Consider the following 16,859-nt stretch of genomic DNA (forward strand, 5'->3'; position numbering starts at 1 on the left):
GTTTTTAATACACCATAGTGTATTCGAGTCCAAAGTACCCCACATATGCGCTACTTTACATGACTTTCTATGACACACATGAGGGGATAAACGCCAAATGGGAAATACTTTTGCTTGAACCGCTTCACATAAACGTGATATAGTTTTGTACTTACTGTACTAGTCAATGCTGTGAATGTATTTAAATCAAAAAGTGCCAATGGCTATATTATTATTCTGTGGTAAAGTATAAACTTTATTACGCCTTTGTTGAATTTGTAAGTAGTGTGGGGAACTTTTTGTTATTTTGATCATACTATCAGCTAAAAAACAAATGTAATTACATTTTATGCTTTACTTAAATGCAATAGTTTTACAAATTACGATTTTTAAATAGATTTTGTAGCTGATACTTTTTAGAATTTTTGAAGAAATGTAATCCTTTTTTTTTAGTTTCATTGATGCGTATGCATTGTCCAATTAAAACGCCGTAGCCATAAGAATTTGTCCAGTTTTATTTAATATACGTAGATAGTATAAACTATAGTATAATTATTTTAATCGTAATAATTGACATTTCAAAGTACATACGTCTTTCCTATTTCGAATTACATTAGGACAACCATTACAGGCTGCTACTACCACACAATGTATGTAGGGAGAAGGGAAAAAACCATCTTTACTAGTATAGTATAATAAAACAAGTAGTCCAACTAGAAGCAGTAGAGCTCCTTATGAAAGAGTTCGTCCAGGGAAGTACTGCCACCTTTGTTTCTGCCCCCGGTTTTGAAGGTTAAGGGTGCTGGTGAAATTACAGGCACATGAGACTTGTCAACTTATGTCTCAGGGTAACGGGCACAGTGGCGGTCCCCCAGATCTTTAAGATTTAAAGCTCTATGTAACACTGCAACTGTTATGGGCAGGCGTGTGACTTATCACTAGGCGCACGACTTGTTCGTCCCGTTTCACTTGGTATTATAAAAATGAAACTTATGTCCCAGGATGACGGGCGCAGTGGGAGTGCCCCTTTAGATCTTTGCGATTTAAAGCTCTAAGTGGCACTGGAACTGTTATGGATAGGCGTGTGGAGCTCTACTGCTACAAAGACCACCGCGTTTTGCACAAAGTTATCACCGTTTACAGCGATCTTTTTAAATATTTTTTTTTTTGTATGAAAGTAAAATGTGGTGAATTGTTAAAGGTCATGAAACAAAAGTTGTTAATTGTGTTAGTAATACAGTCTTGGGAGGTTGGAATTTGCAAATAATCCTGTATATGTGAAATCGTACTAATAATGATGTTTAGCATTCGTCGAGCTTGTTTAATGTCAATGTGATTCTTTTTTTCTTGCTTCCAAAATAAACATGTCGACTCTACAAACGTCCCACAAAATTTTTATTTGATCCTAAAAATGAATGGAATGTAAAAGTTATATTATCATACGCGAGTTTGCGCACTACATTCGATTCGGATTAACTGTACTACCAGTAGTAACACGGGCAATAATTAAGTGCTTGTGTGTCTGTATGTGGCACTGTAGCTCCCAAGTACATAAAATGATCTCAAAGCAGTGTTTTAACTTGACTCATTTTACATTGTCGCGGAACGTAATAGTCGATTTCGCCACGTTCTGTGCAAGAATGGGCGCGAATTCGCAAGAATGCTCGAGAATTCCCGCGACTGTGCCTTATTGTTGAAGTGTGGTTGTTTAGGCTAGATATTTTGCATCACATGGGTGGTGGACTTGGATATTATTTTTATTTCGCTTATTTGTGAAATAAGAAAAGAGAAAGGAAGAACAAAAAAAAAATTCGGGTTCTTGATTTGTGAAAGAAACTAAAACTTGGCGAATATGAAAAATTTTGCAAAGGTTTATATCTCAATATATGTTTCGTAGACGCGTAAGGGCGCGTTCCCGTTATGTCGTAACGTTTTGTTTCTCGTTGGACGACTGTCGCGTCTAGCTAGCCTGTTCCCATACTATCTGTCGTAGCGGTGTCGTGGACTTTTTATAGTTGAACGACAGTCATGCCTAGCTGTTCGCACTGGATCGTGACGACAATTTATCCTTTCACGGCAGCGGCCTTATCGTTTGCAGATATGGACAACGATGAATAAAACCTGCCAAAAATAGTAGCTGCGATCATTTGTCGTCACATTTTTATCGTGATGTTTTATTTATCGACGACTGTCGTTCTAGCTCTTCCCATTGTCTTGACAGTCTGTCGTCGTAACGTCAAAAAAGTCGTGAACGACAGTCCATCGTATTGTATTATATGTGAACAACTTCATTTAAATATGCAAGTCACGACACTTTAAACTGCACGACTATCTGTCACGTCACGACATAATGGGAACGCGCCTCCTACGCGACACTTCCCGCGGATTCGTCAGAAGGCGGCGGCGTGTCAGGTAGTTGCGAGAATACACGCGAATCGGATTCGTCAGAAGGCAGCGATGTGGAAGGTAACTACCGAGAATCCTCTTGAAGACACGCGACCTTTTTTTGGCTTCCATCTAATAAGTTTATCAAGGAAAAAAAACTTTTTTTCTTATTCTAATTGTGGAGTTGTTCTTAACGGTTTTTCATCATTCTGTTTGTAATAAGGGCAAAAATTACTATGAGAAATAAAAAAGAAGACAAAAATAAAACAATCAAATAGAAACTACAGTATATTCATGCAATAATCACACTATTACTTAATCTCTGTTCTTTTTCCTATAGATAAATCTATGGGCTCCTCAAAGCCGTCCATACATTTTTCTGTCAACAGCCCTTGAAGGCTGATAGTCTTATATTCTGATTTTAAACTTAGAACCCTGTCGTCTGTAGTAATTTCAACAGGCTTGGGGTCTATAGGTTTTGATTCTGGTCTCTCTATTAAGACTTTAGGGGTGACTGTACCGAATAAAGGAATAATATGTTGAGTGTGTGCGTTATTAATTGGATTGATGTCGGAATCTTGACTAAGGTTTTGCGGCTCCGTCTTAGTTGCATTGCGAGTGTGCATTCTGAAACAGACATTTGGATGAGTAAAATGAAATAAAACTTATGCACGCAGTGAGAATTTATGAAAGCAAGCAATTGTCGGATTCAAACCTATTAGTTCTAAAGTCAGTTCATATTCCTGTAATGGTTATGGCATGTTTACACAGGGTCAACTGCCGCCTTCGGCAGACTATTTCTCCTTGCCGCAGGAGACATAAACGACTCGCTGTTTACACTGCATCGACGGCCGCGTTCACCGAAATCGCCAAGTCAAATAATCTTGGTACAAAGTACTAAAAAACCGACCTCAAAAGTCATTCATCCCCTAGTTTGCCACCTTTGAAGGTGGAATATTTTCTTCAAATTATATGGATGGGCACTTCTGAGGTACCCTCTTTCCAACAAAAAAGATTCTTCAAAATCGGTTTACAAATGCCGTAGTTATCGCGTAACATACGTACCAAAAAAAAAACAGTCGAATTTGAGAACCTCTACCTTTTTTAAACTCGGTTAAAAATAGGTACAAGCTTATGCACAGAGACAACAAATTGTTCAAAACGATCAATAAATTGATTAGGTGGTTTGGTATTCTTCGGCGCCCAACATGTACATCGTGGTGGGACGCGGCCGTCGACACGTTGAAGCTTATTTCGTTGACAACCGAGACGTCCGACAGTGCTTACGGCTTACAAGTACACCTACTTCACATACACTACATAGTCCCACTGCAGCGAATTACGGTCGTCGTACGACTGTGTAGTAGACAACACTGGGTATTATTATAAAATAAAAGCGAATAATTCGTTCAGTGGTCGATATTAGACTATTTTATTTTACTTGAATATTCTTACAGCTAAGCGCCTTATCTAATGCCGACATGCTTCCTATGCATTTCTGGATGCAGGTGCATTAATGCTGATCACACCGTCACTTTATGAGTGAGATCGTGTAACTAGGTCGACCTAGTGTAAATGCACAATTAGAAAAAAAAATTAAGTACCATTGAAAAAAATCATTACAAGTTTTATTCATATTAAATGAAAGCAAACTTTCGCACGGAGGGTTCAGTACCTTATATGACCTTTGGTTATTTTTATAAAAAATTGCTGAGTTCTTAGAACTTAATTTATTGGTTCATGTATTTTTTGCACATTTATTCAATATTTAAGTCAAAATCTAAATGCTAAAAATAAAATCTCACCTAGTTGCTCTACTTTCCGATGCCGATCTCCCTTTGTTGACCCCATTTTAAACTACATTTTTGACCCCGTTTAAAAAGTTTACTTGGTTTCATTTAGAGAGTCACCACACTGGTTTACGTGGAATCGATTTGAGCTGCCCACAAAAATCCTTTATATTCATGCGATAAGAGCAAAAAAGACGTTGCTCGTTTCGCTTGCACCCACCGTAAAGCTTTTTCAGACAACACCTTAAACGCGATTTCGTGTTGATAAGTGTGGTGACTCCCTCAAGCCGATTCCGCGTCCAGTATAATCCACCGGTTATACACTGGAGTGTAGCTAGTAGTAGCAAATGGGAGGATGTTTGCGGTACTACGGTATTACAATATTTTCTGTAAAACTGTGGCGGTATGGATGAGACCGTATTCGATGCTCTCCTCCGCCATCCGCCGGTTCGCGCTAACCCTGCGATTATTCTTTGCCGGATATAGCTGCCAACCTTCCAGTCATCTGAGGCTTCAAGGAGGCCAACTGAAAGCTCCTTTAGCGAGAAGTTCCGGCTATGGACCCCAGGCAAGCAAGGTTACCTAACAATGCATGTAAAGATCCCAAAGCTATAGCACTGACTGAGGTTGGTTTTAACTTATATAGATAGATTACCATATCTATCAGTTTGAAGTATTTCTTAGAACATAAATTTCGAAGATAAGAGGTGAAACTTTTTTTGCTATATGTTATAAAGTAAAAAATTGTGCTGCAACAATCAATCGACATCCGGGTACTCACCAGCGAGCTGTAACTGTTACGTGCAGATACAGTAACGGGGTTCTAGTGTGTACGCTTGAAACAGTCTTCAATTAGACGGCTCACTGTGAACCACTCCTATGCTCTGGCCACACACAGGCGGCCGTGGAAATGAACCGGGCGCGGGAATTTTGGTAATGTACGAATTCTTATGCACCCAGTCACAGTGGTGGCAGGGTTCATATAAACTCGTATACATTACAAAAATTCCCGCGCCCGGAACACTTCCCGCTTCTGTGTGGCCTGAGCATTGGTCTACTACGCGATTGTTATACATTGGAAATGACACAATTTTTTCGAATCTAATAATAAATCACGAGTATATGTTTTTTCAAACAACCAATCATCACCAACCCATTTATACGTTCCACTGCTGGGCACGGGTCTCCTCTCAGGCGAAGGTTTAGGCCATAGTCCGCCACCCTGGCCCAATGCGGGTTGGCGATTTCACACGTTTTCCTGGCAGGTTTAACTGGCACGTTTTATCACGTTGTTTAGCTTCACCGAAAAGCTCGTGGTAAATTTCAAATTAAATTTCACACATAAATTACGAAAATTCCGACGTGTGAGCCCGGAATAACCGACCTCAATAGTCATTAATCCCCTAGTTTGCCACCCTTAGAGGTGGATTATTTTCTTCAAATTTAAATATGACCACTACTGAGGTACCTCTTTCCAACTACTAAAGTGGACTAAAGCACATAAGTCAAAATCTAACATCATTTATTTAAATTAATACATCTACCGGCTAAATACATAAGTCAAATTCATTTATTACTTCATAAATTTCTAACTTTATTCTAGAGGTTATTTAACTTCTAACACAAAAAATATATAATTATACATATATTAACAAATGAAGCACTTTTTCGACTCATGTGCTTTAGTCCGCCGACGCTAGATTTATTAGTAAGTATAAGTTTAGGAAATTAAACTATTTTTCCGGATTTAAATCGCGTATATTTGTTTTTTCAAACAAACCGACGTTTCGGGCCCTTTACAGGTCCCATGGTCACGGTTGACTGTGACAACCGTGGGGTTTGTTTGAAAAAACAAATATACGCGATTTAAATTCGGAAAAATAGTTTCATTTCCTATGTGTAACAATCGCGAAAACCTAAGAACTCAATAAGTATAAGTTTATTTAGGTATATTTATATATATACTAATGTATATGTAGGTATACTATATCGTTATTTGTTATTTGATAAAAATGTTAATTTTTGTTTGTCTATACAATTCAAATTTTGCTATTGGCACACTACGTATTCCGCCCTTTAGCTTTCCTATATCTCAAAGATTGTTTGGAAGAAATCGCTCTTAGCGATAAGGCAGCCTTTGCCCATATTAGTTTTAAGCTGTCTATGTACTGTTTTTATTCTTGTGTGTGAGCAATAAAGTGTATATCTATCTATCTATAAAAATCGTAATCGAAAAAAAACATATAGTCGAATTGAGAGTCTCCTCCTATTCGTAAAGTCGGTTAAAAATTTTTATTTTTGTTTAAAACTAGCCGCTGGAAAAACCGCACCGACTAGTAAAGTCCGTTAGCCGTAAGGCCAACCCGTTACTATATAATATGTTCATACTTATATTTACGACATGCATCCGTGCGGTGTCTTTCCAAATATCTTCGTTGGCTAAAGGCCTTGCCACACTCAGCGCATCGCCATTGCCACGAATGATGGCCACGGGTGCGTTGGTGAGCGCGTAGGTTCGATCTGTAACAAGCAACTGTATATTAGAGTACAAACCTATAAACTCTACGAGTGTCCTTATAAGGACTAAGAAACCCCTCACACAGCGTCTTTCGAGCGTCATCGCCAGTCTTGCTAATGCACGCATAACGTAACGTACGTACGTAATACCCCTAATTAATTTGTGGGCACAACCCCAGCACTGAGCGACTGCTGAATAGTGCCGAGCGTCGGATAAACGCCCGCGCTCACATTGCGTCGCGGTCGCGCGGACGTCTTGCTGACGCTGTGCGTGCGTTGGCAATACGCTGACGCTCGAAAGACGCTAGTGTGGGGTCTCTAAGAGACCACACAGCGTCTTGCCGCCGCACGCACACCGTCGACACAGCGACCGCGCGGCGGGCGGCGACGCAACGTCGTCGTGTCGACGCTGTAACCGCTGGCGCTGTGCGTGTGGAAAGTGAAAAGACGCTAATGTGGACTCTACATGTAACCTTTTCTACCTTCTGTCACCATTCTCTATAGAATGAAGATATTTCTGATTTGGTCCCTAATGTTAATGAACATTGATTAAAGGTGCAGAATCGGAACTAAGAGGCTAGCGTTTTGCCAACACACGCAGTGTCGTACAGCGGCGACACGGCCTTCGCGCGGCGGCAATGCGACGACAGCACTAAGTGACGACTGCGGAATAGGGCCTAACGCGGGGTATACGTCGCGTGGACGTCGTGTCGACGCTGTGCGTGTGTTGGCAAGACGCTGACGCTCGAAACACGCTAGTGTGGAGGGTCTCTAATACGTCTTTTATGGGCGAAAATCGTTTAGTACCTGAGCTAGGATTTAACCAGTTATACAGGACGTTTGTATATTCAGCATTGAATCTCTTCCAGCTGCTATTGACGGTGATGAGTATAGTGATCGGATAATCGGGCACTTATGTAACTAAAGTTTACTTTTATTTCCACGAAAAAATAATAAAACACGAGAAATAATAATTTATTGTTATTTCGTAAATAATATTAATTACTTACACAATACGAGAACCTGAAATTGCCTAGTAGATTAATGTATTTTTATTCTATATTAAAAGTAAATGTAGTGTTTTTTTATTTTAATGGGACAATATGGGGAAATCCAAAACCATAGAAGATACAAAGAAACTGTCTGAGAAACCATTAAGACTTTTTAACCGACTTCAAAAAAAGGAGGTTCCCAATTCGACTTTTGAATGTAGTTACGCAATAACTCCGGCACTTGAAAACCGATTTCGATGATTCTTTTTTAATTGGAAAGAGGGGTACCTCAGTTTTAGTCCCATTCGAATCTGAAAAAAATATTCCACCTCTAATGGTGGCAAAATAGAGGGTGCATCCGATTTCGGTAACCGATTCCAATAAAACTTGGCAAAAATATATGTAATTCCATGAACTTTTGAGGTCGGTTTTATATTTATAAAAAAGTTACAATTGTTGTGAAAACAATTTAAGCAAAATAAATTTTTTGGACAAGTGTGAGTTGTCCATAAAAATGAATAAAATTGATTAAATTTTGTTTTAGTGCTGTGACTCAGTTTTATGTAAGAAACTGTCTCATTAAAAAAAACACTGTATATATTAAAAGCGGGTCCATATTATTTCTTCGTGGGCGGTAAAAGCCAGAAACCTTAGGTAAATATGTGCCCGAATATCCGATCACTGGTGATGAGTCAAAGTCCTGCGTTACCGATGTACAACTCTTTTTTTCGTCATCGTGTTTCCCACGGAAATACAAAACGACAAGCTGGCAGTACCGTCGGCTCTTGCATGTTGTTTTATCCAAGACTGTAGTACCGACTGGTTTTCATCAAAATGTTGTAATTCGTTGCAATTTATTTAGATTTCTATGGTCGCAAAGTAAAATATCGCTTCGGAGAAGTTTTAATTGTAGTAGAATATAAATAAAGGAGGTAAGTAGCGTACCGGTCGGCAAAAGTCCTAGTGCAATGTGAATGTGGACACGCAAAGGGTCGTTCTCCAGTGTGCAAGCGGAGATGCCCTTTGAGCACCCATGGACGGTCGAATCGCTTGCCACAGTAGGAGCACGCGTGCCAAGAGCCTGCGCACCATGCGGAGGAGAGGTTGTTCAAGTATGAGAAGCCGGTTGTGACTCAATCTTTGTATCAAGTTATATAAAAGTTAACGCCAAAACTCAAGACGCTTATACTCTGTACTTCAAACAACGATTGATCCTACGACCTTTCAAAACTTGTGAAAAACAACGGCTCAAGTCTTGTTGGAGTGAAAAGTAACGTAATTGCCAGATTTTTAAATGAATCTACGACAGTCGTAGAACTGATCATTTGTTTTGATGCCAACTGTATAGACGTACTGCAAAGGAAGGAACATAGTTCATCAACATGGCCACTGCCACATAACAATGTCTTGAATCCACTAGATCATAGTTTCTCAAAGTGGGGGGCCAAGTGGGCGCTGAAGAGTGAGTGAGTGAGTGAGAGTGAAGGGATGCGTTAATGCTGTCCAGGGAATGCTACCGCATTTGAAAACAAAAACCCTGAATATACATATAATAATCCACTACATACATAGGAAATGAAACAATTTTTTCCCGGATTTAAATCGCGTATATTTGTTTTTCCAAACATACCAACGTTTCGGGCCCTTTACACAGTCACAGTCACGGTTGATCATGAGACCTGTAAAGGGCCCAATACGTTGGTTTGTTTGAAAAAAATATCCGGGAATTTTTTTTTTCATTTCCTAAGTGTAACAATCGCGAAAACCTAAGAACTCGATATACACTACATACTTTCTTTTTTCCTTAAGTTAATACAAAACATACGTCTTTTCAATTATTTTTTGTAGTGATGGGCGTTTAATTTTTTAAAGCTAAGTGGGCGATGAGCCAAAAAATTTGAGGACCTATGCACTAGGCCTTTATCTGGAATAACTGTGTAATTATATCAATATCAATTCTCCCCCTCACGTTTTCTTTAAAACATAGTAAACATATCCTACTACCGCGAGTCTTCGAAATATGGGATTGAATCCACAGTCCGACACACTAGTCTAATGCGGGTTGGAGCCTACACATCTCAGGGTCGTATTCTAGAACTCTACTCAATGCTCAAGTCAGGATTTGAGTATGATTTAAAGCACTAGAAATCATACTCAAGTCCTTGCCATTAGGGTCGTATTTCCAGTGCTTGAAATCATACTCAAATCTGCTCAAATCCTGACTTGAGCATTGAGTAGAGTTCTGGAATACGACCCTCAGAGTTGAACCTTGCTCGACAACGACATACAGGTGTGTTAATACGATGTCTTCCCCCACCGAGCTCGAGTATACGTAGGATTCGAATAAACTTAGAAGTACAGCTGCTGACATTCGAACGCTAGCTTCCGGAACAAGGTGCAAGACCTCAATTATGCTATAATTTCTTCACTTGTATTGTTGCAAACAGCGAGACAACCATGCAAGGTGGAAAAACAGCCCTGTGCCATAGAAATTTTGTTCTTCCAGCTCAGTATTGCTGTTTAAACCTTTTCTTCTAATTATCTGACAAACTTTTATACGGCGACAGTCCTGGGGGTCTACTGCAGTTCTCCGTCCGAAACAATTACTGTCAAGTAATACTCGACTAAATCAAACAAGAATGTCAACTATGAAGCTTCATATGTTGAGTGTGTGCGTTATTATTATTATTATTATTATTATTATTCGCATCATGCGTCTTTTAATTACTTAGTATTACTTATTTGACAGTAATTGTTTCGGACGTCTGACGGAAAACGGGAGTAGGTAAACCCCTTGAACCGGAGTGGTAGAATTGGCATTGTCTTTTGGCATTTATGTGCCATTTGTTGTTTTTTTTCCTTGCGCAGTTAACTGATACAGTACCTAACAATGAAATTAAGTAGTTTATACCTTCTTTCTTTACTTCATATATAGGTTCATCATCGCCTTCAATATTTTCCTTGTCAAAAGTTTCCTTACAATTTAGTAAATCCTTAGCATCGTCAGTATTATTCTTCACCAAACTTTTTAATTTCTCTGCTATTTTATCTATTTCTATTCCTTTTACCGTTTTTAACGGTTCTCGGCTTTTTATTTCCTCAATTATTGGCGCCAAAGGCTCTTTTCGGTTTTTCCGTTTTTTTTCCAGAACCTTTAAGTCATCGTTTTCAGCTTTCTCTTGTACTTTATTTCTCCGAGTACGAGGTTTTTCGTATACTTTGCGTTTCGTTTTACCTTCACTGGAACGTAAGTTGTAAGTTGTCTTCTCCACATCTTTTTTAATATGACTTTTATTTTTCGGCGGTTCTGGAGAATTTATTGGCTTTTCGCTTTCAGAAGCATATTCGTAGATTTCAGTTTCAGTAAAATTTTTAAGAAATTGACTTTTTTTTAATAATTGTAGATAGAAACGAGTAGATATGGGCACTTTGTCGTGGTATACAGTTTCGTTATTCTTGAGAAGATTCTTTTGACGTTTTATATTAAACGGTTTTGTTATACGAATTGCTGAAAAGACACTTAAATATATACTCCCGGACACATAATTCGAGTCACCTCGCATTTTTGTCGTAAAGGGCTAGAAAACAAAAATAGTGTCATCATCGAAGAAAAAGTTTTACCCGGTTTTGCAAATCCAAATTCCCAACAAGGATTTATGGAAAAGACGTTTAGTATACTAGTTTCAGAATTGCATAATAGTTTTTGATCAATCAAACATTGTTTAAGCTTAGGGCACTTAATACTGAAAACGCGTGGTGGCTTTTTATTGATTTTTTATTCATTAACATTATACATTTATTAACTGCCTCCGTGGCCGAACGGTTACTATGCACGCAGAGGTCCCAGGTTCGATTCCCGGACCGGAAGAAATACATTTATTTCTCTCGTGAGTTTGGGTGTAATTTGTGGTTGTCGATGCATTTATCCCTGCCACCAGCGACACAGGGTTTCCATAATGCGGGGCTATGTTGAGTGTGTGTGTTATTAGCATTATTAGATTTATTCATTTCAATCAGACAACTGTGGCCCATATAATATATGTCTTAAAGACTATCTAATTTATAATATACAAAACTAATCTACACGAATTGTACTCGTTGGCGACGTGTGGCGTAATCTAGTGTCAGATAACCGGCCGCGGAATCACCGATATACAACGCCCTTCGGCCGAACAGATGTTCGTTCGGCAGTCGCACCACAAACGAATTAAAATTCACGTTGTGGCGGGTCTCCAACCGCTCGACACTCAGGGTGTATTTCACTTTTAGCCTGACGTAATCCACTATCTTCTCTGGCTTCGTGGAATAATGCAGTCGCGACATATTATGTACCTTACTTTTTTATTTCATGCGAGTTGGTTTATTATTATATTTTTCGATTTATTTGTGTTATCATTCGGCTTCACACAGCTATACACGCTGTTCTTATAATAGACTTTACCTTCACCAATCTACTTATTATTAGGTACTTATATTATACATAATTATCTACTGTCGATTCACATAAAGTATATTTAAGTACAAAGCTAATATTTGAAAAGTCACATCAATGCCGCGAAAATTTAGTTAGCATCGACTTTACATTACACACTTTACATTATTAAAAGGTCAAAGAAACTTGTTAAAGGCGTAGGTAAAAGCACCGTATATCGGAGAGTTACCTAATTTCGGATAGTGGACTAGCTCTTTTTTTTCTATAGTGGCCTCTATTTTTTATTTTATGTTTTATTATAATAGTCAACTATAAAGTGGTGCCACTGTAAAAATATCATCTGACTAGTTTAGAAAATGGCAGAACAGTGAGACCACGTTACTTTTACAAAATAATATATTATTCTATGGAAAATGTTTTCGTCGGGATAAGAACAAATTATCATTGCAAATGCCAAGTTTTATAAAGTCTACCATCTATTAATACAAATAAATGCATAAATATTTTTAAACCGATAATGTTTACTAAGTTGTACAGTTTTTATGGCTTTGTGAAATCTTAATATCGAATACTTACGCCTGCCTAATATTGGATACCTACGAGTATCTGATATTATGATACTTTTTTAAATGAGAACTTCAAAGCTTTTCATACATGCAATTTACATATTTTTTATGTTCTATAAAAAAATCTAATATTTGTTGAAAATAGTTTTTTATGTTTGAGTTTATAATTATTTTTTAAGAATGTTAAAGTTCCTTTTGGATCTCTAATAGATATAAGTTACTTTTTTTTAATGTTTAAGTTCCTCATTAGCCAATCAAATATTGATTACAAGTCTAATAAATACAAATTAACGAATTGTTTGATTAGTTTAATTTATTATAATTATTCTCACCTAATATCGTATTCACAAAAAATATTTTTGAAACCGTAAAACCGAATAGCTGGTTTTAGACAATCTTTTTGAAATTTATTGATTTTCCCTTTTTTTTATAAAACGTATTGTAGCTTAAAATATTTAATTAGAATATGAAGAATTTGTATTATTTTTAATAGATCTTATAATAAATACTACTTTATGGTTTCATTTAAAGTTCATAAGCGTTGATTAGTATTTTTTTTAATTTTTCAAACAAAATTATCCGATGTTTGGTGCTTCTTCCCTAATATTTCGAGCTTACAAAATATGAAGTTTGTCTTTGACAATAAAAAGTCTAGTAAACTAGCCCGCATAAAATATTCAGGGTAATTTGTTTCTTTTTTCCGAAACAAACATCGATCTACACTGCAACTAATTAAAAACTACACTATTATTATCTAAGTACAATAACATTCTTTATATTTTGCTATTGAATATGATACAGCTTCCTGCCATACAAAATTTTCGTTTCAAAACTGAATCTACAAAGTGACTTACTTTCTTGCGAATTATTACCGAATTCATGTATGAAACTAGCCTTCCAAGGCCGCACGGAGTTAATGAAACACTTGGGCATTGCGATCTGCACCAGAAAATAACACAAATCCTGTGCAAATACATAAAAAATCAATTAAAAGCGCTTCAACAACTGTAATACACTTGTAAGCACTTGCTGGAACGACAGATAGAAACAAGCGAAAAGAGGCATTTTTATTTTAAGAAATCCAAATTTGAATCAACCAGTCCTAGTATTCGGTTGCCAGTGTCATCGACCGAGGGACAGCCCTACATTTTTTAAATTTTGTTTACGGAGTTCGTTAGAGCGTGACATATTAGGTCTCCTTCGTTCGGAAAAGCGTGGAAAAGCTCGGTTATCGGTGGCACGTCATGAAAAGCGTGGATAATTAGATAGCGCGCGCGCGAGGGAGCTGAAACGCGGCGCGGGAGGGGAGCGGTAGCCGAGAGGGCGCGCATCGATTATTCGTCTGCGAGATTTGGCGGCGTCGGTACGCGCTGCCGTTATATTTAGATTTGCCGCCCGAATTCACGACGCCGGGCGATGGTAAATCACTGTGGTGTATTAAATATTATACCGCGTGTGTAAGTGTCTTAAGAGAGTGGTGTGTAAACGTATGAGGTGACCGTGCTATGGGTGCGCTCGCGTGCAGTTAGGGCGGCGTGGCCCGCGCCCGGCCCGCGGCGAGATGGGCAATTCGTGCAGCTCAGGGCAGGCTCACAAGGACAAGGACAATGTATCTCAGCATTCCGAAGAGTGAGTACTCATACTCTGCGTATGAATTCTTGACGCGCCGTGAAGGTCAGAGCACTCGGTCACACTGTTAGCTAAATGGACTGAGTGAAAACAACGTCACACATTTGTTTTATTTGTGTATGGAAACTATTGTTGTAGATAAGCGGAGTTGGAATCGTCAAAATAAATCAATAATCGGCCAGCCCCGCCTGGCCACAGGTTGTAGTATTTACACAACAAATTGCCGATGTGTTTATGAGGGTAATTTTGAAACGAAAATTTTCGCGGTCGCCTCATAGTATATACTTGTAGTTCATATTTTATTCATCAGCCAGCTGAAACACCAACATAGTCACGGGTGTGTTGTAAAAAATCAATACAGATGCGGGTCTCTTTGCTCCTGTTAAGTTAATCGAGTTTGTGATACTTGAATATGTGTATTGCGACCCTCGCGTTAAGATCTCGCCAAGGATATCGGTTTCCTGTCAAGGTTAACTATTCGAGTCAAACAAAGACTCTTGACATCTTTTATAAATAAAACTATTTTTTAAAACAATAAGTATACCTACTTAAACTTACTCCGTGTTGTAAACGTGAATCTAAATTCTTCTTCCACAAATACCCAGAACTAGGCACTTGATACCTACAAAAATATGTTAAGAAAAACAATGCTCACTAACCTACCTAAAATTCCATCCATTAACAAAATTGACAAGATCGATTATTTCATACATTCTTTTAAATAGAGGGTACTTCAAAATTTCTTCAAAATGAAGGTCTTAAACTAATTAAGCAACGCTATAGTCCTTCGAGTCGGATTAAAGCAGTTACGCATTTGAAAAGGAGAAACTCATAATTTCTTGAAGAAAATTAATGAATGTTTTATTATTACTTATTTTATAATTACTCTATGTTATATACAATGTGTCTACCTTTGCTTTCCACTCACGTATACAAGGTTCTATATCATCGTACTTTGTGTATGTTCTTTGTCTACCCACTTCCTAATCTCTTCAAAACAAACCTTCAAAATCAGACCTGCCGGATACCACACGTACTCATGACTATAAGGAGTTGCTAGTATAACAAATTAGTGAAACACAGCTATCCAAAAGCAAACAAATCATAATGTCATCCACGTATGAAGGACTACATAGTTGAACGTTGTGAGCTCGCGTCTCGAATCACAATCGGTTCATTAATATAATATAACGACTCTATTTGTCTCCTAGTTCTACCAATCGGGCTACAGATGCTACAATTTGATTGTGACACAAATTCACTACCTCTATAAACGTGACTTCGTATTTTGTGACTAATAGGGGTTACGATTAACCAGAGGGCGAGTGAGGTATTGCCAACAACGATGTCAAAAAAGATACCTCTAATTGGATACTTCCGATACTTTCACAGTTGCAATGTGCGCTGTAGTAAGGGTGACAATATAGCCCTCGTTAACGAATAGAAAAAATAGTACGTTTTGTATCTCTTCAATGTGTAACCTCGATTGATGCTGTAGATATATTGTATGGAAGTTGTATCGCCAAACCTTGAAGGGCTTATAACCTGACATATTTAAATCTTTTGCAACTCACGTGCTACTAACAGTTTTAAACAATGATCACTTGCATTATCATTAAAAAAGTTAACAAATAGGATTTTCAGTTTTTAAAGATGGGTACCAACCAGTATCTAATGCTAAAACTGATATTAACCATCTGTTTTGAAGACTTGTCGTTCGTTTCGTATACCTTAGTATTCAATCTACTAATGGTTATGGATTACTAGGAATAATATGCAACGTTATCTTAGGTCAAGACCGCGACCGCTCTGGTCTCGACATCAGTAAACTTGTAATGACCCTGATCTTTGATGCTAGTAACCCAGGGAAACATTTTATACCTCGCCAGTTACCACTGCACTCGCAGAGCTCTACCCGTTTTATAATGAACTCCCTTTTCCAGTAACCCAAAGTAGAAGGCCATAAGAATAATAATAGACAAAATGTCATAAACATCTTCATGAGGGGAGTGGGAATGCTTAGAAAATGAAAAACGTTACTCAATATCCAAAAGAGAAAGAGTCAAGTTATGGGACAATAGCAATACCGTCGTATTACAAAACGGCAAGTTATTAATTGTGAAAAACTACAAAATACCGATTTCTGATTTTGTCCTTTCCACACTCTAACAGCTACACTTGGGTCCTCGAATAACCGTGATAATGGTAACCAATAAATGATAAGATTGTATATGAGGTCAAAAAGCACAAAGAGTGAATAGTGCCACCATACAATTACGTAAAATGAAAACAACATAATCATAAGTGATGATCCATCATCAAATTTACACTACGTCAGTGCAGCGAGTCGTCACGACAGCAAAGTAACAACAATTGCGCCAATTACAATACACTCAGCTGAAAAATAACATGCCGTGGCATATGTCTTGCTAAACTGTACTAAAAAAATGGTAAGCGCAAAAGATGATTGCGAGACCAATAACCAAGATAATGAGATAATGTGTTTAATATTATCAGGGATTACGAGGTCTGAATAAATATAAACAAATTTTGGTTTATATAAATGGTA

At 37.9% G+C, this 16,859-nt stretch overlaps 2 protein-coding genes across 3 annotated transcripts in view; one reads left to right on the forward strand and one right to left on the reverse strand.

Annotated features, from left to right (window-relative positions):
* Positions 1 to 2,675: 2,675 nt before the first annotated feature.
* On the reverse strand, positions 2,676 to 13,594 carry LOC113239753 (zinc finger protein 729-like). The gene is made up of 5 exons (XM_026476854.1): positions 13,516 to 13,594; positions 10,575 to 11,171; positions 8,609 to 8,744; positions 6,543 to 6,674; positions 2,676 to 2,991 (listed from the first exon to the last, which is right to left on the reverse strand). The coding sequence occupies exons 1-5, from the start codon at positions 13,592 to 13,594 to the stop codon at positions 2,676 to 2,678; spliced, it is 1,260 nt and encodes a 419-aa protein (XP_026332639.1).
* Positions 13,595 to 14,056: 462 nt separating this feature from the next.
* The window catches only part of LOC113239809, a 66,876-nt gene continuing 64,073 nt past the window's right edge, over positions 14,057 to 16,859 (forward strand). For both annotated transcript variants that reach the window (XM_026476949.1, XM_026476950.1), the window contains exon 1: positions 14,057 to 14,290. In XM_026476949.1, coding sequence (XP_026332734.1) covers positions 14,223 to 14,290 — 68 coding nt within the window. In that variant the 5' untranslated portion in view covers positions 14,057 to 14,222. The remainder of the gene's footprint in view (positions 14,291 to 16,859) is intronic.

This window comes from Hyposmocoma kahamanoa, unplaced genomic scaffold (assembly GCF_003589595.1).
Source record: "Hyposmocoma kahamanoa isolate Upper Pololo Valley unplaced genomic scaffold, ASM358959v1 116, whole genome shotgun sequence".
NCBI lineage: Eukaryota > Metazoa > Arthropoda > Insecta > Lepidoptera > Cosmopterigidae > Hyposmocoma > Hyposmocoma kahamanoa.

Bases quoted from the DNA above. Each gene is read 5' to 3' on its own strand.
- LOC113239753 (XM_026476854.1), bottom strand. From the start codon at position 13,594: ATGCCCAAGTGTTTCATTAACTCCGTGCGGCCTTGGAAGGCTAGTTTC. The intron at 6,675-8,608 runs GTACGCTACTTA...TGCTTGTTACAG, and splicing joins ACTAGGACTTTTGCCGACCG to ATCGAACCTACGCGCTCACC. The intron at 2,992-6,542 runs GTATGAACATAT...TGTCTGTTTCAG, and splicing joins GATGCATGTCGTAAATATAA to AATGCACACTCGCAATGCAA.